The sequence below is a fragment of the Centroberyx gerrardi genome, chromosome 6 (genome assembly GCF_048128805.1).
Source record: "Centroberyx gerrardi isolate f3 chromosome 6, fCenGer3.hap1.cur.20231027, whole genome shotgun sequence".
Lineage (NCBI taxonomy): Eukaryota > Metazoa > Chordata > Actinopteri > Beryciformes > Berycidae > Centroberyx > Centroberyx gerrardi.
The window spans coordinates 15,859,997-15,883,581 of record NC_136002.1 but is presented as its reverse complement, the minus strand read 5'-3'; the positions used below and the strand labels follow the sequence as shown (position 1 = coordinate 15,883,581).

General features: G+C 42.6%; 1 protein-coding gene across 9 annotated transcripts in view; it reads right to left on the bottom strand.

Annotated features, from left to right (window-relative positions):
• The window catches only part of gria4a (glutamate receptor, ionotropic, AMPA 4a), a 105,235-nt gene extending 90,069 nt beyond the window's left edge, over window positions 1-15,166 (bottom strand). For all 9 annotated transcript variants that reach the window (XM_071925325.2, XM_071925333.2, XM_078284064.1 and 6 more), the window contains exons 1-2: window positions 15,073-15,166; window positions 10,788-10,946 (exon numbers count right to left, since the gene is read on the bottom strand). In XM_071925325.2, the coding sequence (XP_071781426.1) occupies window positions 10,788-10,946; window positions 15,073-15,166 (253 nt within the window). The remainder of the gene's footprint in view (window positions 1-10,787; window positions 10,947-15,072) is intronic.
• Between the last annotated feature and the right edge of the window lie 8,419 nt (window positions 15,167-23,585).

Genomic DNA, 23,585 nt, shown 5'->3' with positions numbered 1-23,585 from the left:
TATTGATATTATAGATATTAAACATATTCACTGTGAGCCCAAATTCCAGAGAGAGGTAAACATAGAGAAAGAAAGCACAAGAGAGATAGAGAGACACACATACAAAGAAGAAAACAAAAGTAAAAGAAGACTTGTATTCCTCTGGAGAGAGAGAGAGTAGAGAAGAGGAGAGAGAAGCAGCAGAAACAGGGAGACAGACGGATAAAGAGAGAGACAGACATACAGATACAGCAGGTGAGAGGTGTGATGACGCAGGTTACACGAACAGTGTGTGCTTCAGCGCCTAATGTGCCAATTTGAGTTTAAATAAGTCCACTAAGCACACATCAGAGCTTTTATCCCACACCAAAAACCATTAAACAGCTGATAATAAAAGTGAGAGAGAGGGAGAAATAAGTGAGGTAAAGATAAAAGATGAGTATGACTGTGTGTATGGCTCTGAAATTAGAGGAAGAGAGAGGGGGGGAAATGAGGCAACAGAAAAGTATGATGTGTTTGTGCGTGTGTGTGTGTGTGTGTGTGTGTTTATGTGTGAGCGCATGCTTGTGCTCATGAGTGTAAGACAGTAAAGTGAGAGGGATGAGAGAGAAAGAGAAGAGAGGGAAAGAAAGGCCGCCACAGAAAAATCCTTTGATCGCAACACGAAACAACACGAGCTAAGCTGAGAGAATGAGGAACAAGAGAAAGACGTCACAGACAATTACTGCGAACACGACTCCATTCAGTAAAAACACCCGTGTGTTTTGCCCGGGCGACGCGGAACACTTAAAATCCGCTGTCATCTCTTTTCATGTTTTTCATCTTCGAAAACGGCGGAGCGTGGAAAACAGAAACACAGAGGAAACAGACATTTTTCTGTTTACAGCGTAGCTATCACTCCCTGTGGGAAAATAGGGGTCTTAATGAAAGACATTAGACAGGCAGAGGCAGTCTGGGCTCCTACTGTGGGTGTGTGTGTGTGTGTGTGTGTGTGTAGGTGTGTAGGTGTGTGTAAAAGTGAGACAGCCTGCCTTTCTTCCCATGTGAAGCCAGATTACCTGGAGGGAATGTGCCTATTCATTGAGAAATGCAGCATGGTCTAATAATATTATTCACTATTCATTACAGTTGAAAATATAGGCAAGAGAATACAGTGCTGACCTGGAATTGAAGCCCATGTGGAAAAAAAGCACATCACATGTATTAATATCCATGGTGTGCCTTTGGGCCAGACCGATATATGGCCACCTCCAATATGATAGAGGTTCCTCCCTGACTACAGAATATGTTTTTATTATTATTATCTCAATTTCACATCGCAGAATCAGAGAAATCATTGCAGCGTTTTACTCACCTATAGGATTGGTAGTCTGTAAAATCTGCAAGAAAACTGCCTCACCCTGTCCCACCTTGCCTCAAGGAGCCACTAACCCACAATAAAAAATTCCATTAATATGGGTTTCAGTGCAGAGTTTTAGTGTCACATGATGGTCTAAATGCTCTTTCAGGGGCTTCCCCCCCTGCCAAGTATAAACCTCTGGGGGATTTTTTTTTTTTTACTTTTTGTGCATGCCAAAATTCAAATTTAAAGATATTGAATATCAGCACAAAGCACTGGCTATTGGCATCCTCAGTCCAAAAATATTGGTAATGGCATTGGCCTTTTATGCCCATTTCATCCGAGTCCCTAGTGTGCAGTAACTGCCTCATTTGTATTGACTTTAACTGAGAGTTTTAGAGAGTCTAATTGCTGTTTCAGAGTCCTTTCAGAACAGAAAGCATGACTTTCTGGTGGAAATAGTCATAACATACACACACAGCCGTCAACATGTCTTGAGTTGTCTTAAGGCATATCAGTATAGACATCTCAAGACGTAGTTGATGGCTGGGTATGTATGATATTTGCAGACTGAGCCACTTACACGCACCTTGATGTTCTTAGTAAACTTGATGCTTGGGTAAAGCCCCTGAACAGTGACTGCTTTGAATCCATTTTATGTTGTCACTTCCATGTATTTCCCATATAGTTTGACTTCCCTTAATAATACATAACAGGGCAACATGAGGCAATGGAGATAGGTAATATTGACTTCAGCATGGACAAGGTCTCACAAATGTTGAAAAAAAAACCCAATGCGGATTATACAGTTGGCGATAAAGAACAAAAATATAATGGAAAAAAATACAGTTGGTCATAACTGTTGACAAAGCTACTCATCTATATTGCCTCTAAATGCCGCCTGCATATCGCGGCCCTCAGCACTATTGGTGAAAGTAAGAGCATTTACTGCCCACTCGCTGTTTAAAGGAAATCCTTTCGCTATTGGCGAGCGCGGTGAAATGTCGCTTTTGCTCCCTGGCAGAAGAGTTTTAATGAAAGAGGTGAGACACACTGAGACACAGTCTGGTTTATAGTATCTCTAAATGAAGTCAGATTACCTGGAGCAAGTGTTTGGATTCATTGCGACATGCCGCACGGCCTAATGATACGGCTTGCTGTTTGGTCATTACTGCTGAGGCTGGAATACAATGATGCAAGAGAGCGATTCTGCAGGGAGCACTTATACCACTCCGCATGAGCCACCGCGCACACACACACACACACACTCACACACTCACACACACTCACACACTCACACACACACACACACACACACGCACACACACACACTCACACACACACACACACACACACACACACTCACACACTCACACACACACACACACACACACACAAAATACTGCTCAGCATTTGGTCATCGTTGCTAATGAAAGTGTAATAATAAAATGTGATAATTCTACTGATATCATTGTGGTGAGGTACTCAAGTGCAACTACATATTGTGTGTGTGTGTGTGTGTAGGTGTGTGTGTGTGTGTGCGTGTGCATGCACAACAACACATGCCCATACACAAAGCTGTCAACGGATGTCTCTGTCTGTGAAACTGACTGACCCAAACTGAATACAATTTCCCATTCCCATCTGACATACTGAAGGACAGAGTGAGAGGTTAAAAGCTAACGCTATTCCTCCCCTCATGAATAGCAGCATCCTACTGCAAGTGCTACAGTGTGGCTTACAGACTGTCTTTAATTGAAAGCAGGAGATCCAGGGTTTTTCACCTTGCTTCTGTTACACAAGAGGCTTGTAAACTCCTATTTTGACCATTTTCATGATCTTGATTAAGCTGAAGGATTACAAGAGATGAGCAAGTTCCATGACCCCAGTGCCTCTGAAACCCATTCAGAAACCCATTGAATAATTTCAAAATTACATGAGCATTCAGAAAGTAGGATTTGCTATATGGATGGATATACAAGCGACTGCAGGGACTCAATCCTCTTTCATTCAGAGGCTGAGAATGAAAGCAGACATCTGATTTTCTCTTTTCCAGCTTCATCTTGCTTCTCCAGCAGCACAACGTCTATTTATTGATTCATACTGACTGATTGTGTGATGTGATATATCTAATGGACTGATTGTATAATATTTTTTTATTCCCTTGTACCGTTTTCATGAAGTGTTTTTATGTCCTTGGTGCTGTGGCGTCAATGTCCAAGACAAAATTTCCTGCAAGGACAATAAAGTTTATCCTCTGTTTTCCATTCAAAGGTAAAGAATAAAAGGTACAATCTTATGCTTTTTTAACGGTTTCACCGATGGTGCCCAAACATACTGAAGGTTTAGGAAAAATTAAAATGGGTCGAAGAATTATTCTGACAAAATTGGTAGAAATCGTTCTAAATGGAGAAATAAATTATCCAGTCAGTACTATGAAGCCGAAAAGCAGGATAAACTTAGTTTGATTAGCCAACCCATTGGGCTGCTCAGTCAATTTCCAGTCATAAGACAAAACATTTTGAAGATGTGGCCCCTCAGGATGAAAGTCTGAAAAGCACTGGTCTAAGGAAAGAGAAAGTAGGTACTAATGAAGGTGGATAAGAAACAAAGGGATGGAAAGTACTGTGTCCTGTGAGCTGTTGTCTGGATCCACACCAGCATGTTACAGCATGTGGACCAGGCACATCAGTCTACATAGAGACTGATTCTACACAGAGACTGTCTGCTAATGCATGCACATAACTTGTACCTGTGTGACGAAGTCTGTCAAACTTACTCCACTTAAGATTCCTTCAGCTAATTCAAGAGGGAGCTTTTGAAACTCCTGCCATCTGTAATGCTTGCAGGCATGAGACTCATGAGTTGAAGTTGAGAGCTTCACCCTAAAAGCTACAGTCTTTGCTCGGAGGAATGACAGCTGAGCTGTCAAGCTTCTCTCTACTCAACATTGAGTCTCTGTTTGCTGTAAATATCTCTACTCCAATAACAAAAATACATTGGAATGGACTGTCCATGTTAACTTGAGAGGGCGTTTACGGGGAATGCCACTCAATTTAAGAACTCACATGCTCTAAGACAGAAGACAGTATTTGTAAATATGAAACGCATTTGTCCTGAGCTAGATGCTAGAGAATTCTGATTAAAATGTGTGATATCACAATGCAGCTGTATTTAAAGTACCAGTATACAGGAGATGTTTAGATCAAACTGATCCATTATTGCAGTGCTATTAGTTCTGAACCAGCTAATGTACCTTGATCCCAGGAACATCATTTGGAGCAGACTCTTCCAACAGGTTCAGTATGGCGGTAACCTGAGTAAACGAAGCCTTGCTGCAGAGTAAATCTCCCCACCTTGCGACGGTTTCAGATATCATTTCACTCTATTTCACCGGTGTGGCCATTAAGAAGACTTATAGCTGCAGAAAGCGCCACCAATAAAGATGATGGTACAGTGCTGTTATTGAGCGTCTCATATCAGCTACAAGATGGCTGAGGGATTTAATGAAAGAAGTGAGCAAGAAAAAGAGAGAAACGCTGTGTGTGAGGAAGTTGGAAATGTATGGGCAAGTTGGCAAATCAATGCGTGCGCATGTGTGCGTGTGTGTGTGTGTGTGTGTGTGTGTGTGTGTGTGTGTGTGTGTGTGTGTGCTCAACATCTCAACTCCTAATCAAAGACTGGAAATATGACGCCACTGAACATGAAAATGGATGAAGTGGGAGATCAGCTGGAGAAATAATGTGCTGTGTGTGTGCGTGTGTGTGCGTGTGTGTGCGTGTGTGTGCGTGTGTGTGTGTGTGTGTGTGTGTGTGTGTGCTAACCCTAACCCTAACTTGTTTGTGCATGTGGTCATCATTGTATCAAAATCCCTCCAATTAACAGCTGAGTCACCACAAAAGCAGTCATTTTCTTGTCAACACTGGAACACAGACTTGTCTGTAAAGTAAGTAACTCCTCTGCAGAATAAAGCAGTGCAGTACTTTTTTTTTATATTGTTTTTTTGTATACAGTGGAGAATGGCAGGAAATACTGAGAGAGAGAGAGAGAGAGAGAGAGAGAGAGAGAGAGCTAAATATTGTTTGTAAAGCACTGTGTAACTCTGTTTTTACTTCACTATGCCGCCCTGCTGCCCCAAGGGGTTAATATCCAATTATTCCAAATAACCTGGCCGATTAACACCAGATCGGAGGCCTGGTTGAGACCGTCGGTCCAAAAAGATTAATTCGCAGACTGATCTAAATTATGAAATTATGCTTGATATTTACGACCCGACTTCTGGACGGGTCCTGCAGTATGTGGGGATCACAGAGTCATTCCATGAGCGGAGACCACCAACAGCCAATGACAGCCGAGGTTACAGTGAGGTGAAGCGAAAGTGTTACATGAAAAAGTTATATTAACGCTAATAATTCATGATAATAATGCAGGGATACTAAATTGGGAAGTCCTGTCCTACAATGGATGTAACTAGTCTAGTACCATTAGTTTTTTTCTGATGAAGCCTGCTCACCTCTAAAGTGTGCAGCCCACGGCTCGGGCACAGCTTCACCCAAATTCTCTTTTCATGTTTTTTTGTTGTTTTTTCCCCAGTGCATATTAATGAAGGTTGCATTAATACACATTTGAATACATAATGATTCACGCTGGATTGTGCAAGATTAGAGGTCCTGACATCAGTGACGTTTCAGGAGTCAACAGGATAATCTCAGTTACGGTGTGTGTGGTTAAGTGTCTGATATCCCCGTCCTCGCCTAATCGTCTAGTGTGAGCATATTTACGAATGAGAGACAACAACAACAACAACAAAAATCATTTCCAAAGTCTCCTAGCGTGTCCCCAGCCGAAGATTGACACCTCAAGGAGATTCTGACTCTTAACAGTTTGGCTGCTTTTCAGTCAGCCTGCGGAGATAATCAGATGCAGCCTGCATGTAAATGAAGTCTGCGATAGTCAATGATACATAAACAGTATTGATTTGTGAATTATTAAGAATTGGCACGATCTATATGCCTCAAGATGATAAACGAGATTATGCATCACTGCAATAATCATCATCACCACCCAAACTGCCATCACCATCATTATCATTACTATAGAGTAGAACAGAATATAATCATTTCTCAGTTTGCCCTTCAAATGGAGAGAAATAAAAGTGTTATCCCATCTTTAAAGAATAATATGCAGCACATCTTTGTGTCTCTCAACCCCGGCATCACAACCCGACCATAACCACCTCATTGTTACAAATCCTTTCCTCTCCATTTCTTTCTGTTCCGTCCCTAATTCACCTTATCGCTCCCTGTCTATCTTCATCACGTTCTGTCTCAATGGATTTTCCTCGCGGCACACACACACGCGCAGTCACACACACACACACACACACACACACACTCCCCCGTGCACCTTAGTGACACGCAGGTTTACGCACGTGCTTTTTACGCGCACACAAATGTACACGCACACCCCAATACACACACACTGAGCGCATCTTTTGGTCATGCTAATCCATGTGCATTATTTCCTATAAGCCAGTGAATAAAGAAGCAGTGAGCCCAGAGGAACAGTACACTTTACTGGCTGAGGCACATCAAAAAGAGACACACACACACACACACAGAGAAAGAGACAGACACAAATACACACCTACATACTGTAGATATACATATCTACATGCTACAGCAGAAAGAGACACACACGCACGAACGCGCAAACACGTGCACACATGGGAACAACAAAGAAAGATTGACGACAGCGGAGGATATGGATGTGTGACCCTGAGACTAGAAAATGAGTTGTATTCCTCGGCGAGTAGGGAAAGCGACGGGGACCGAGGATTTTTATGATCCGTTCACGCTTCCTGAATACTAGAATAGAGAGGAACTAGCCAAGGTCAGAGGCAGAATTCCCCATTCTCATTCGGAACGTTGCCCACCACCCGGAGCAAGAGTCAGGGATTAATTTAGAGATCCATTCACCACGCCTGTGCAGAGGGGAGAGAAAGCAAAACGCGCCGAAGAACGGAGGAGCGGGAGAAAGGGAGACGTCGAGTCAGAAAGAGATGGGGGAGACAAGGGAGAGAGTGACAGACTTGGGGGGGGGGGGGGGGGGGGGAGGAAACGGAGGGAAGAGAGACCGGGGGAGACAGAAGAAGCGAGGGAGAGAACGCATTCGCACCCAGAAGGAGAGAAACAGAACGAGAGAGACAAAAACAGAGAGAGAGAGAGAGAGAAGTGGTTCCGCTTGTTATGTGTAGCCTGCGGAGAGAGAGCAGACGGTTCACGCAGAAGAGCTTCATTTTCCAAACACTCCTCCTCTTATGGCCCAATGCCTCCTTGAGCGTGTGTGTGTGTGTGTGTGTGTGTGTAGGTGTGTGTGTGTGTGTATGCGTGTGTGTGCGTGTGAGTATCTGTATTTGTATGAGAGAGAGGAAGACAGAAAGAAAGGGAGACAGAGGCGAAGACAAACTGAGCGAGAAAGAAAGAGAGGAGAGAGGAAGATAGACAACAAGAGAGAAGAGTGCTAGACAGAGTAAAATAGATGTAGACAACAAACTGCTAAGTAGAATACAAATATGTTAAGAGTGAAAGAGGAAAGAAAGAGGGAGGTAAGTGGATTGTCTCTGTCAACGGGGGTTCAGGCTAGCTTCAGGGAGGCTAACAGACTGGCATTGTCACCTCTGTACACCCAAAACCAACGGTTCCAAACTTTTTTTCCCCTTAACACACCCCTCAAATTCATGCTCCTCCCCTAACCTCTCATTATAGGCAGTGTCACATGATGTGTGTGTGATGTGTACCTTAAAACACACACACACAGTTAAAGTAAGTGGTGCAGGATTTGATGACATCTGCTCTATTTAAATGACTACAGAAAACTAAAGGAACCTGAAATTGGGGATGCTACACATCAAATACAGTTTGTTTGCCTCAAATTGTCCAGAGTGGGACATTACACCTCATGGGTAAGAGGTGTGTGTGTGTGTGTGTGTGTGTGTGTGTGTGTGTGTATGTGTGTGTAGTTGATTGAAACTATTAATTTTATAATCATTGTACACCGTATTGACTATTCTATTCATTCATGTGGGGCCGTAACACAGGGGGCAATATTTTGAAACAAATATGGAAATTGCATTACCCAATTGTGATTTATGATTCTATCTGTCTTCCATTTGGCTGCAGTTAAAAGCTGCAATAATAGCTTGCGGGGATATATAATGTCAAAATTCATTATGCCCATGAGTAAAGTGCCATGAATCAGCTGCTAGATGATATTCAAGACCTTTCAGACTTTCAAGCTCTCTTTTGAGGACCATTTCTTCCCCACTCTCAGCAGCCTTGTCTGACAGAGGAGTATTATGTAGGCTTTCATTTACAACCTTGAGATATAAAAAAAATATTGATACTTGTCATAACCATATTGATATAATATCATGGGGAGACGTATTGTGATATTATGCTGTATTGATTTTGTTCCCCCAGCCCTAGTTAACGCCAGTGGTCGATTTGTTCAAATTTAACAAGGCGGTGGGGAGGAGGTAAAGCATTATTCTCAAATTTTCCCTAAAAACGGGATGAATGCACATTAGAATTGTTGTTAACAAGGGGGAAATGATATGATACAATACCAGGTATAGTCCCAAGGTAGAATTCAATTTGCAAGGACAGCACAAAAAAGTGCGCATCCTGCACACTGTGGACAACATACAGTACAACGCATTCACATGTCAATTTAACACTCACAGAGGGGCCATCACAAAGAATACGGTGCACATTATCCACATGAGAGAGCAGCAAGGGAAACAGCTTTACATATTCTCACACCATCATCACATCATCACCTTAACCATCCTAACCACAGCCTCACTACTCAAGACTTTTCAACCATGTCACTTCATTTCTGTTCTCAGTAAATAGTGCTAGTAAATAAACTTATTCAGAAACTAAACTTAATCAGAGTAGTAACAGAAGTCAGAGCGTTCCCCCCTCTCATGCACACACTAGCAAACACACACATTCTCTCACCAGGAGGCAGATGAGCAATGGAATTAGCCAGAGGGAATCCTGTAGAGACTATTTCCATCTCTGACAAATACACACAATGAGACTCTGATCTACCTACACACAACACACCCCAACACATGCACACACACCCAAACGCATACACACAGGCACAGACACCCACATAGCGTCTGCACGCACGCATACAAACACACACCTAACCACAATGAAGGCTTTAAATTGGCGTGCCGTACACCATTGTCACCCAGCAGATGTCAGAGAGCAAATAACAAAACAAGATTTCTTGAGTCATGTGAGGACATGCAGCTTAAACACACACACAGCCAAAACAAAGCTCTGCCACTGTTAGCAAGCAGCTAGAGTGAGCAAATCACCAAGTAAGACTTCCTTACTGTCACATAAGGACAGCTCTACACACACACACACACACACACACACACACACACAAACACCTGTGCTATGTTGATCTGTTGTGGAGCAAGTCAATGTTAGTAAAGGCTTCCCACAACAGCCTTGCTAACATTAACTTGCCAGTGTGCAAACATCACAAATTCTCTCTCGCTGGCTTCCAGGTCAAGAGAGAGGGTGAAGGATTAGATCTCAGCTCCCAGAGAACAGACAGGGATGATGAAAGATTAGCTGTCATCCTTCAAAAGATCAGGGAGGCCACAACGACCAACTGTTCCCCTCTGTTCTGCTCACAGAGGACCCATTTGCACCTCCGTCTGCAACTGTTAGGAAACTCATTTTCTAGTGATAATACGTGGTCATATTTTTGTGACAATGGAGATGGGCAATATTACCTGTTACCAGATGGAATGGGGAGTGCTAAATGGGAATAAATGTGGAAAGCATATTAGAGGAACAAAATTATGATGAAAAACCATTGCAGGCTATAATTGTTGGCAAAATCACCCACCTACATTACCTCAATATGCTGTCCATGCAACAAGGCCTTTTGTGGTTAGGATTAAGACAAAAATGTACATTACAGTACATTTTGACGTTGGATTTGACAATTTCCGACTGTTGCCCCTTTGTTGAGGAGAGTCTGGAATTTAATATGCTACTTCTGGTGTTAAAATAAGTTCAAATCACAAAAAAATAACAATTTGTTCCACAAACGTTGCAGAAAAGTCAGTTTTCCAAACCTAGTCCATGTAAGACCATTCAGCTGCATTCTGCATGCCAAAGATAATGAAGTTGCAGTCCGATTCCATAAACAACTCTTAATTAAACCAATTTCCTTCCAACTGTATAGAGACGAGAGAGTAGATAGAGACTGAAAAGTTAATATATATACAGAGAGAGAGAGGAAGAGAGAGAAGGAACAATGCTGAAAGAGACATTTGGAGGAAAGAATGGGAAAGAGAGAGTGGAGCTATATAAAGAAGAGGGAGAGAGAGAGAGAGAGGAAATACCTGTACATATCTCACAGTCACACTTACATGCATTGGTGACGGCGAAGCTGTTGGCGGTCTCTATGTTGTCGACATGGGGCACCAGGTTAAAGGGAGCTTCCGTAGCATTGGGGCTGGTGTTGTGAAGGAAGATAGCTAGTCGAAACGCTGTATACTCCTGATCAGTATTCCTGATGAACAACCCACCTAGAGAGAGAGAGAGGGGGGGGGGGGAGGAAGAAAGGGAGGAATGAGGAGGAAGAAAGAGACAGATAGGGAGGGAGGACAAAGAAAAACAGAGGGGGGTGTGGGGAGAGAGAAGGAAGATCTTCATTAGCTTTGTTACAAAAGGTAATTTGTCTTTCAGCGCATCCGCAAAACACACACACACACACACACACACACACACACACCAACAAACATGAATGCCAACACACTTACAGATGCCCACACTGCATTTCATTGATGAAACCAGAGGGAAGAGAGAGAGAGGGGAGAGTGTGTGTGTGTGTGTGTGTGTGTGTGTGGGGGGGGGTAGGCCTCTAAGGAGAGGAAAGGAAAGGAAAGGAAAGGAAATGAAAAGAAAGGAGGAGTAAGTAAGTGTCAGTTGGCCTTTAAGGAGAGGAGAGGAGAGGAGAGGAGAGGAGAGGAGAGGAGAGGAGAGGAGAGGAGAGGAGAGGAGAGGAGAGGAGAAGAGAGGAGAGGACAACCAAGCTGACAGAAAGGGAGTCAAAGAGATAATGAGATAGAGGGGATAAACGATAATAGAGGAGGAAGGCCAAATCAAAAAAATGTCAAATAAATAAAAGAAGACCATGATCCGTGCAAAAAGAGAGAGAGAAATAGAGAAAGGGTGAGGAGTGAGTAAGTGTCAGTTGGCCTTTAAAATGAGGGCATCGCACAATATGGTGCATACGACAATATGAGAATGAAAGAGAAGATGAGAGACCAGCAAGCTGACAGGAAGAGAGTCAAAGAGAAAGTTAGAGATGGAGTTATGAGAGGGAGGAAGATCAAATAAAAAGACGTCAAATAAATAAAGGATGTGAGATGATATGAGGAACGAGATACTGTAATGAGAGAGAGAGAGAGAGAGAGAGAGAGAGAGAGAGAGAGAGAGAGAGAGATTCAGTATCTAGGGCTGAACTTGTCAGATTACCACCTCTGCTTTCAATAGAGAAAAGATTTGACATGTTCTGCGGCCACCTGCCCTTTCACACCTAACAGATCCACAATTTTTCCATGACAGTTCATTCCTGAATATCACTTCCTGCCCAGAGAGAGGCTCCTTCCATCAGCTGGCCCTGAAGAACAACTGGGATCTAATCTGCACCCAAAGAACAATGCTGAAATGAACTGAAAACAGAAGAAAATAAACTGCAGTGTATTCATTATTGGTTAAACAGCCCAATAAATTAAAATGTCATGATGATCTACAGAGAGAAAACCAACTAGCAGACTATCTTAAAGAAAATATAAAAAATAAAGGACAAAAACCAGGCTCAGTGATCTGGACCTGGCCATTGAAGGAGAGTCATAGGGATTAGATAGACTAACCAGGAGAGATAGATATACTATATATAGAGTCAAAACAAAAAAGTGTGTACCTACCAAACATTACTGTACAAGACTCCGACATGCCAATTATTGACAGAAAAAGGTTAAGCTTAAGGTGCTACTGGGGGAAATCTGAAAACTGAAATAGATGCAGCAACATTTGCTTTCTAAATGTCACCAGATACGTGAGAAATATAAATGTTGGGGGGGAAAAGTATTGTCTGTCAAACTATTGCCATCCTCAACATTTATTCTATGATTAGGGGTAACCCTTCTTTCCTGTAGTGTCATTAATTGAATGTGATTAGTAAGTCGAATTGCTACATTTTTAATTTTTTTTTTATTGTGGATAACACTGAAATTTATTGATTTTTGGCATTACTACCCATCTGCGAATGTCTGTGATTTAACATCAACTCATATACTGGACTGCTTTGCCAAGCTAGGTAAGTTTCTTCTTAGGCTGAAATGAACTGACTTGAATTGAATTGAATTGAATTGAATTGCTTTGAATTGATGTGATTTGATTTGATGTGACTTCAACTGAATTGAATTGACTTGACTTGAGTTGACTTGACTTCAATTGAATTGAACTAAACTGAATTGAATTATTGACAGACCGTGAAGCCTTGACAGAGAAAGAGAGAGAGAGAGAGAGAGAGAGAGAGAGAGAAAAGGGAGGGAGGAGGAGATAAAAGATGACAGGGAGGAGTCAGGAGGCAGAGCTTATTGAACGAGGCAATCGTCACTAAAGGACATGTCACTTTCTCTCTGTATCTCATTCACACTTAAACTTCTGTCCTTGTCTTTGTTTCTCTCTCTCTCTCTCTCTCTCTCTCTCTCTCTCTCTCTCTCTCTCGGAAACATCAATATGGCTCTCAATGCACCAGTCACCGATGCCTGACGTTCACACACACACATGCATGCATGCACGCACGCACAGATACATACAGACCTTACAGTTGAAGCACTCATGCATGGATACTGTGTAAAGCTCTAGACCTGATTTTCCATCCTCAGTAGAACTCAGTCTGAGATCAGCATAGGAACAGGATGTATGATTTCTGTTTTAGGGTGGGATTCCATTTTAGTGTGTGCGCGCGCACACACACACACACACACACACACGCACCCCCACGCACACACACACACACACACACACACACTTTAACCAGATGGGGCATCTTTAGAGATGTCCCAATATCACGTTATTGCGCTGCTCTCTCGAAGAAATTTCAGTAACTGTCACTGTGTCTGTCTCTCACTCACATACATACACACACACACACAGACACACACACACACACACACACACACACACACACACACACACACACACACAGAAACACTGTCTGTGCTCCCATTGACATTACCCTTGTGTGCAATGCAGAGATATGCAAATGCCTCCTCAAGTGAACTGGTGGAGAGCAGAGGAAATGGACATGTGTGTGTATTTGAGTGTGTTTGATAAAGAGAGGGACTGGGAGAGACAGAAAGAGTGTGTGTGTGCTTGTGTGTGATCGTACACACATGCATGCGTATGTGCATGCATGTTCACTGGTGTGTGTACATACATGTGTGTTTGACTGCGCGTGTGTGCCTGTGTGTGAATGCATGTTTGCAGCTGTGTGAGTGCACTCCGGACAGTATGTGTGTGTGTTCATGACTGCATGTGCATGCATGTGCACATGCATGTTTGTGAAGCAGTGCGAGTACGTGTTTATGTGCCATTGCGTGGGTGTGTGTGTGATTGAGTGTGTGTGTGTGCCCAGCAGAAAATATTTAGCGTATTAAGTTTATTGGCAGCTGTAGAGAGACAAGGAGTCAAGGAGCCGAATCTCATTATAAGACCTCCCAACTGCCCCCCACCAGGAGTGATGCAGTGCATACATTATCTCACACACACGCAAACACACACACCCACACACACATACACACGCACACACACACACACACACACACACACACGCACAGCTATGTCAGAGATGTGTGTGTGCCTGTGTGTGTGAGAGAGAGATGAGAGAGAATCCATGCATGTAAGGTTCACATGTACGCACAAAGCACTGATGATCCAGCATTAGTTAACTTTATCTTGGATCTAGACCGGGTTATAAGGCGGGCTAAAGACAGAGAGACAGGCTCATCCCGCACTGACACGAGGGTAACAGGGAAAGGGCAGGGAGAGAGAGAGAGAGAGAGAGAGAGAGAGAGAGAGAGAGAGAGAGAGAGAATACTGCAGTGTCTAAACAGTGAAGAAGACTAGAAGGGAACAAAGCTCGCTGAAACATTCATGAGCGCAGAACAGCCTTTAAAATACACACACATATAACGTTAGAGGGAGGGAGAGAGAGAGAGGTGGGGATAGAGAGAGCTAGAGAAAGAGTTAGTAGACATAAACGATATGTCACACTTCAGCTTTGCGATGTAGAGACAGGGCAATCTCTCCTTTACGCAAAATATACTGGATAAAAAAAAAAGAAAAAAACAGCAGAAAAAGAAAAAAAACTGTTTCTATACTTCTTGCCCAACGCGTCTCGCCTCTGTCCCGTTGTGTATTTCAGTGTGTGTTGCGTTCATCCTGTGCTACATCAATCCAGTGTCAATTCCGTGTGTTTTACAGTAATTCACTGTTTAGGCGCCCGAAGGGTCCCGACGCACCCCCGTTTGCTTGGTGACTGTCTCCCGCTACAATTCACTCAAATCCAGTGTTGTGTGTGTGTGATATTTCAGTGTGTCCGTGTGTGAAATGCATATTCTCAGTAATCCTCCAACTCACCTATCTGCACCGAGCTGGGGAAAGCCCCCGTCGCCAGCCCCCAAAGGGCGGAATACACCCCGAGAAAGTGCCAAGAAAAAATAATAATCCTCATTTTTCTTTCCTTCAGCCCCTTTCAGAAACTGTTGAGAGACATCGAGAGGGAGGGAGGAGATGCGAGAGAGAGAAAAGGCGACAGAAAAAGGGAAAAGAGAGAGAGAGAAAGAGAGAGAGAGAGGTTTTTCCCCCGGTTTTTCAGCAGTATTCCTATTCCATGGTGGGTTCGTTCGTTTCTTCCCCCTGCAGTGTCCGCTCAGGAGAGAGCTGTGTGTCCGGCGCACATGTAAGATGGGGGGAGAGAGGGAGAGAGAGGGAGAGAGAAATAGGAGAGAGAGAAGAGAGAGTGGGCAAACTCGCTAGAATGGTTGGAGAGCTGGGGGAACAGCCTGCATGAAGGAACTGGACATGCGCGCCCCGTCTCTCTCTCTCTCTCTCTTTCTTGGTCTACTCTCTCTCTCTGTCTTGGTCTACCTCTCTCTCTCTCTCTCTCTCTCTCTCTCTCTCTCTCTCTCTCTCTCTCTCTCTCTCTCTCTCTCTACCCCTCCCCTCCTTTCCATCTCCCACTTTTCTACCCTGTCTGTCGTCTTTAACTTGCTGTAACACTGAATCCCATAGCTCAATTGATAAGGCTTGTTCGGGGTATATATATATAGGGGAAAGCAAAAAAAGAACAATCCTTGTGTGCGTGTGTGTGTGTGTGTGTGTGTGTGTGTGTGTGTGTGTGTGCTTGCGTAGGCTACTCGGTTCGTGCCCCCGTCCGTGTGTACGCTTGACAGCATTTAGCCTAACCGAGTTCATCCAGCGGATGTATTTTGGTCTTTCACCACATCCCCAGACCGTTTATGTTTAGCAGATTTCCCGATTTTTGTGCGTGCGCGCGCATGTGTGTGTATGCGGGGTATGAATGAGCGTGTGTGTGTGTGTGTGTGTGTGTGTGTGTGTGAGAGAGAGAGAGAGAGAGAGAGAGAGAGAGAGAGAGAGAGAGAGAGAGAGATGGACATTGTTGATTGTTGCTACAAATGAAGAGGGAGATGGGCAATAGAGTAACATAATCTGTTGTGTTTTGATTGGTGCTGTTCTACAGACAGTGAATATGAGTGAGTCTGTGCGTGTGTGTGTAGCCTATGCGTGTGTGAAAGAGACAGAGAGAAGGAGAGAAGAGAAGAGAAAGAAAGAGAGATAGAGAGGTCTGGGGGTGCACCAAGACAAAGAGAGAGGGAGACCAGTAAAGAGACGGAGAGAAACAGAAAGAGAGGAGTTTTATTCTAGTGTCCATACTATTACAAACCCAATACATCCAGCTGCATTCACACGTGTAGGCCCGCTAGTGTGTGTCAGAGAGAGAGAGAGAGAGAGAGAGAGAGAGAGAGAGAGAGAGAGAGAGAGAGAGAGAGATGGACATTGTTGATTGTTGCTACAAATAAAGAGGGAGATGGGCAATAGAGTAACATAATCTGTTGTGTTTTGATTGGTGCTGTTCTCCAGACAGCGAATGTGAGTGAGTCTGTGCGTGTGTATGTGTAGCCTATGTGTGTGTGTGTGTGTGTGTGTGTGTGTGTGTGTGTGTGTGTGTGTGTGTGTGTGTGTGTGAAAGAGAGAGGAGAGAAGAGAAGAGAAAGAAAGCGAGATAGAGAGGTCTGGGGGTGCACCAAGACAGAGAGAGAGGGAGACCAGTAAAGAGAGGGAGAGAAACAGAAAGAGGGGAGTTTTATTCTAGTGTCCATACTATTACAAACCCAATACATCCAGCTCCAGAGAGAGAGGGGGAGAGAGAGAGAGAGAGAGAGAGAGAGAGAGAGAAAGAGAGAGAGAGAGAGGGAGAGAGAGAGCGAATTTGAATTTGAGAGGGGGGGCTTTGGTTCTGCCTGCGCGTATTACCATTGGATTACAACCCCAATCCATCCTGACGCATTGGTCCAGTCCGCGGCCAAGCCCGACTCGGTGTGTCCCACCAAGGCAGCAGCAGGACGGATGGCAGGAGGAGAAACATCCGCCTACAGCTGCGGGACGCTGAAGGCGCCCTGGGGACCCGGTAAAATAATCGTTATTCCACCGTCACTAACCTCATGAGGCCAAACATCTGGCCACGAAAAAGAAAAATACAGAGCCACACAGAAAGAAACCGCAACATTTCAATCCACAGAGGCGAAGCGAGCGAGACAGAATGATAGAAAAGAGAAATAATGAGGTTATTTGTTGAGTGTGTAGTGGTTAGAATAAAATTGAAACGGTGAAAGAGAGAGTAATAGAGAGTGCATTATGTTATAGCCCGTGTCCCATTCATAGTCGTTACATCTGCCGGCAGCGGGTCGGTAAAACTGACTGACAGACGGTTTGGGATCACGCAGTTACACGGTGGAGGAAGCAGTTTCATTTTTCACACGGCAAAACGAAACGGATGCTTCACGGCTTGTCTGCTGTCTGTCCATCTCTGAGGGATTTTCCCGATCGGCTGCAGAGCATAGAAATGAATCATATAGAAAAAAAATGCAAATTCAACGTTCTTGGCATTACACGTTTAATCACTTAAAACGAGATTCAGACCCTCTCCATCGATATGGACTAAGTATAGAATAGTAGACTATAGCTTACACATACAAAATTAGTAACTGCTCCCAATTCTCAACAGCCTCCAGTATAATTTTAAATTGATTTAAATAATTAAACTGAAACTAATTCAACCAATTAAAGTAAAACCACTTCAACAAATACACCTTGTGCATGGCTCTGAAACGGTTGATTACAACTGGTATAGTACTGAATGGCCTTTACAACGAGATAAGTACATATTATGTGTTGAAAATTATATAAATGTAATGAAGAAAAAAAAAAAAAAATCTAACACTACTCAATTGTTTTCAACCTAGTTGCTTGCTGCCAACAGTTCAGTGTTCCCAGTCAGGCTAACTGACTCTGTCCATGGTGCTGAAATCAAACTGCATTACATACAGGCTTACAGGGTGCAGGGGAGAGCTGGGGAGAGTCTCTACAGCAGCGGTCTCACACCATGTGCCATGGAGGGCCGAGAGTCTGCAGGTTTTTGCTCCAAACAAACACTACGCCAGCTGATTTCACTGATTAGTTCCTGATCTCTGGTTGAAGGTGTGTCAATCAGTGAAATCACCTGGTGCAGACATTGGTTACAATGAAAATGGTACATGGTTCACACCTCTGCTCTAAAGCATATAGGGCATTTTTTTTAAAATCTTGAAACTCATTCAAATTCAGTATTTGTTAAGCTGTTTTGGACTAAATGACCCCATTCTCAACACTACATGCAGACAGGGCCATGTGTAGAGAGAGTTACACCCAGGCTTTAGTCTGCTGTACAACCATGGCTATATTGGGAAGTGTGAAAGCTTGTGACTGCCACAGAAGTACAGTGTGGTGGGCTATATGTTGGCCCTGTACAGTTATGAAATCCAGGGATAGCCTGGGCTTACTCACTGTTTAACTTCCCTTGAAAAAAAAATGCATGACTATGATTCCTTTTGGATCTTGTTGCCAAATGAGATATAGTTTCTATAAAACCTGAACAATGCTTTCAGTCTGGTAATATAAGCATGCTGAAATGGCCTCAGCCCTGACAAGCTCAGCATAGTCCTGCAGTGGAAACATGAGTATTGATAGGAAGAGTTTGGCCTGGTTGTAACCTACTACACAATGTTAGCATTGCCAGAGTGCAGGAGATTGTGCAGCCATTTAGATGAACATTGTAGCTGACTTCATACAACACTTTACCACAGCATGCAGGATGTAATCATTTACACCAAACTTTTTCTTTACCAAACTTTTCTTGGTGAAATAGAGTTTACCCATCTTTTTACATTGGTTTAACTGTTTCTGATACAAAGTAATAGTATACTTTATATAATTACTGTTAGACGGATACACTGATACTGACACTGTTAAATGAAATGGGATGTTTTCCAGAAGGTAATACCTCTCTGAAAATATGTAAAAAAAAACGTCATATATGATTGTTTGTTTGTTTGTTTATATTGGCGATCAGTGGCCTTCTGGTGATTAATTATGATTCACTGTTTACCCATACAATGGCTGCAGCTGTAAAATCTTGAACATAAGCTGCTGTACAGGAGTTTCAGTGTTGTACTATATGAGTTTATTGACTCAGCTCTCTTGCCTATTTATGGCTGCTCATTGAATGTGATGATGACTTCCACTGCTGTCTCAGTGAGTTTTTTGATGGATATCCGGGAACCTCAGGTTTTATTGTGGGCGGGGCATATGCAAGTAGAACCGGTGGCATAGTTACAGATGACTGCTGTATATGTTGTTGTTTTTTTTGACTCAGCACAATTATATAAGCCTAATGAATATGAGCTACACAGAAGGAAAGTATATGCCACGTATATATCTTAGAGGCCTAATGTAAATCACAGTGGAAGGCTATTCCAGTTCTATCAACGTGATGAACACACACACAGACACATACAGACACACGCACACACACACACACACACACACACACACACAGTCACTCTAAGACATGGCACCTTTGGGAGGCCTCCCCAGGGAAGATTTTACATTTACAGTGGGGTGAGTTGTTGTGCATTCATCCTTTAAAGGCATATTTAAAGGGATACATCACACTGAACTATACATGACTCCATTAACAGTAAACCTCTGACATTTGTGGCTCCCGGAACGTGTATTCATTATGCACTGAGGCTTTCTTTTTCTTTTATAGTGTTTATCACGGTCCTTTTGAAAAAAAGTGATTTTCAGACTAAAGGAGGCAAAACAAAAGCAAGTGACACTAAACAGAATTCTGATAGTGTTGGCTAACTGAAAGCACACATATGAATGCCTACACCTACAATGACAGATATGCCAAGTGCACTCTAAGTGACACCTTTAACATCCTTCAGGAATTAAGTTTATTCAGATTAATGAATGTTAAGAATGCTAGATTTCTTTAATTGTTTATTTTTTTCAAGAGAGCTAGGGTTTGTCTGAGGAGGGAGCTGAGGCCTATTTATACACATTATGAAATGCAATGTACAGATAGCAGCGTTATTACTTGTGGTTGCGTGTTTCAACAAGAAAATTATACAAAATAACAAAAACATTTTAAAAAAATTATAAAATCTATAATATTACCTGTTGCATTACCACATACTTACTGTGTGATGCTCACAGCTGATAGACCAGCCAGTGCAGAAGAGCAGGGTTTAAATAAACCAGGCTATACTGTAACTATCTAAAAAATATGATGTCATACAGGAAGTCTAGATGGCAGTCAGTAGTAGTATGAATCTTTATTTGTCCTTTACAGCAATTTTTCACAGACTGGGATTGGACCCAATGAGGAATTAAATGAAGGAATCAAGCAATCAATCATGCAAGCAAGCAACCAATCAATCTTTGTTTTACACAACCTACGTCCAGATAACTTCTACTAACATTGTTGATGTGCTTGAAAAAAAAATTCCATAGCACCTCATCTGTCTCCTGTAGAAACACGGTGTCTCTAGTTTTGTCATTTTTCTGTAAAGCGTCCATTGCCTCCCACATGTAGAAAATGGTTCAAGCCTCTGGAATGAAGCCATAGAATTAAAAATGCATTGTAAAATGTCAAAAAAGACAGCATAGACCATGTCCTTAACACACACACACACACACACACACACACACACACACACACCTTTCTGTCCCTCTCATATCCCCTTATTAACAGGTCAATATGGATTGTGTCACAGCAGAAATATATTGCTAGTTTCCTCATATCTCATAGTAGCTCTAATGTATATCTGTATCCATTCGATCTAAATCCATTCATCTATACGTCCATCGCCTCCCAGGCATTCTTTCTCCCTACTGGGCTGACCAAAGTCAATTACTTAGTTCACAGTCAATATACCACCTCAGTAATAAAGACCCATCTACAGCGAGCCCTATAGGCATGTGGACATTGACACACTGATGTTTTAGCTTTGCACTCTTTATATATTGAGTGTAAACTGACACTATGACTATGAGGTTAAAGAGAAAACTGTCACCTTTAATTTGAAGGTATATTCAGACATATCGGATCAACATCCCAGTTCGTACATTGTTCCCCCTATTCACGGTGCTGAAAGTATTTGGGCAGATTAAGATTACAGTCAATATGGTACTACACCAGTAGCTACATGTTTGGAGGACAAATTAACAAGTCTTATGCCAAGTCTCCACTGGCCAGAGTTCAAACGTGCCATGGCCTGTCTGGCTCAACGCCAGGCTCTCTACTGTCTTTACAACCTTGCCAAACCTGGTTGGATCCCAGCTGAACCAGCGATGTTTCACAACCTGGCCAGACGCTCCAATATAAAGGATTAATGGTTATTGTTTCTACAGTAAATAAGAAGTTTTGCACAACATTCAGCTTTAATATTCAATGGTATTACATTGATAGATTTTTCACAAAATAAGCAATAGGGAAAACAATCATGAAGTGTAAACTGTTTGTCGCTATATTTGCTGTTTTTTCTCTAGTGCTGGAGTTAAATCTAAACTAAAATCCTGATGGATTTTGGTTGAACTAATGGAGACAAGGCATTAGTTAGTTCTAGATTTTAACCATCATATTTCTCCTACAGATCTTAAAGTTTTCTGATGGATGACTTAAGCATTTTTCCTCACTACTATACTGCTTAAGTTATATATTATAGTCTTGAAGTTGCAGGAAAATGATAATGTGAAGCCAGATTTATCCTCTGACCATTCTGTCTTGTTCTCATTTAGCTATTTCAGGTGGAGATCCATTGAAATGCAAAAGGTTGGTAAATACAAGAATGTCCATGGAAGAACTCAAGGAACGATGTTCAGGTTCGGCTGTGAATATTCATTTCAACACCAACAAAATAATAAAAATGAAATATAACTCCAAATATGCATCACCGGAATTAATGTTGGACTCACCCCTCTTCGGCCCAACAGTCTTTATAGCCTTTTAAGACTATTTTTACGGCGTATGGTTGTGTGTGTCTGGGCGGACTCATTTAAAGGAAATATCCAGCCTAAAACACTTTAACACTGTTAAAAAAACAGTTACTGGCGATATAACCTTGCATTTCTAGGTCCATTTTGTTGTTTGGTGGGGTTTGTAGCAGAAATGTTTCAGCTATCTAAAACGTCAACAGTAAATGTCAGGTTTTGGTGTCAGTCCCTCAGAATCAAAGAACAATTTTGCACCAGCATTTAACAATCATACAAGGAGAAATCCATCATAGAAGAGGCAGAGAGACCAATTTCTCCACCGACAGTAGCCTCAATAGACCAGAAGGCAATTGATTGAAAGCAACAACTTCACGCTTCTTGTTCTCTGGGGATTGTCGACAGTCAATCTGGGAAATGTAGGATATCAGCAAATTAAGTAGAAGTAGACGAGGCAGGTTGAAGGAAAGTGGGTGGAGAACCTCCTCATCACTGTCTCCTTTCTACACACACAGTGTTCACTAGCACACAGTTAGGCCTAATACACAAAAAAACTCCCTCCATCCAGCCATCCATCCATCTATTCAGCCAGCAAGCCATCCATCTATCCATCCATTGAGCCTGCAGAAATGTTTTCTACCTAAACCTCCTGACTTGCTTCGTGATATGTGTATGTTGAAGAATTTCTGACTGATCCCTTCCTCTGTCTCTATTTCTCTATCCTTTCTTGTCTGTCCCTGACTCTGCCTTTCTCTGTAGACAAAGGCAACACCCTACGGGCCGATCTATACAGTGAGCTCGATAAGTGTTTGGACAGCGGAAAAGGCTGCATCACTCATCTTTTCCTAGTAGTCGCCTAAAAAGAGAAATATTAAGATTCCAAGATCAGATACGCGCCACAAAGGATTGAAGATCACATATGTTTTGTGCTGCTGTGAATCTAACCAAGGTAAAGTCAATATGCATTGTGTTGTGGTGCACAATGTGACGCCCCAACACTTACACTCAGGTCTGTGCAAGTCAATACACAACATGACTAATACTGCCCATTTATTTCTGTCATCTGTATCTAACCCCTGCAGTTGACCTTGTGCCACTCATAGACAATAGCCTTGGCCCTGGGAGACAGGGGCAAATAGGCACTGTGTGTGTGTGTGTGTGTGTGTGTGTGTGTGTGTCGCTCCTCCCCCATGTTTTCTTGATCTGTCTCCATCTCTCTGCTGTCATCATGCAGAGTGATTGGTCAATACTGAAGGGCCTCTCATAGACTGTGCTGGTCAGAATCTAATGGACATTGTGCTAGAGACCACCTCTAAAATTGTCCTCTTCAAATGACCCTATCTATCTATCTATCTATCTATCTATCTATCTATCTATCTATCTATCTATCTATCTATCTATCTATCTATCTATCTATCTATCTCTTTCCTTACCAAGTGGCTGTGGATTGTGTCTCAGGTGTTTGTGCTGTTGGTTCCTGCCGTTGTATAAAGCATGGCGCTGTGTTCGGTGCCAGCAGTCCTCCAGCCAACTTG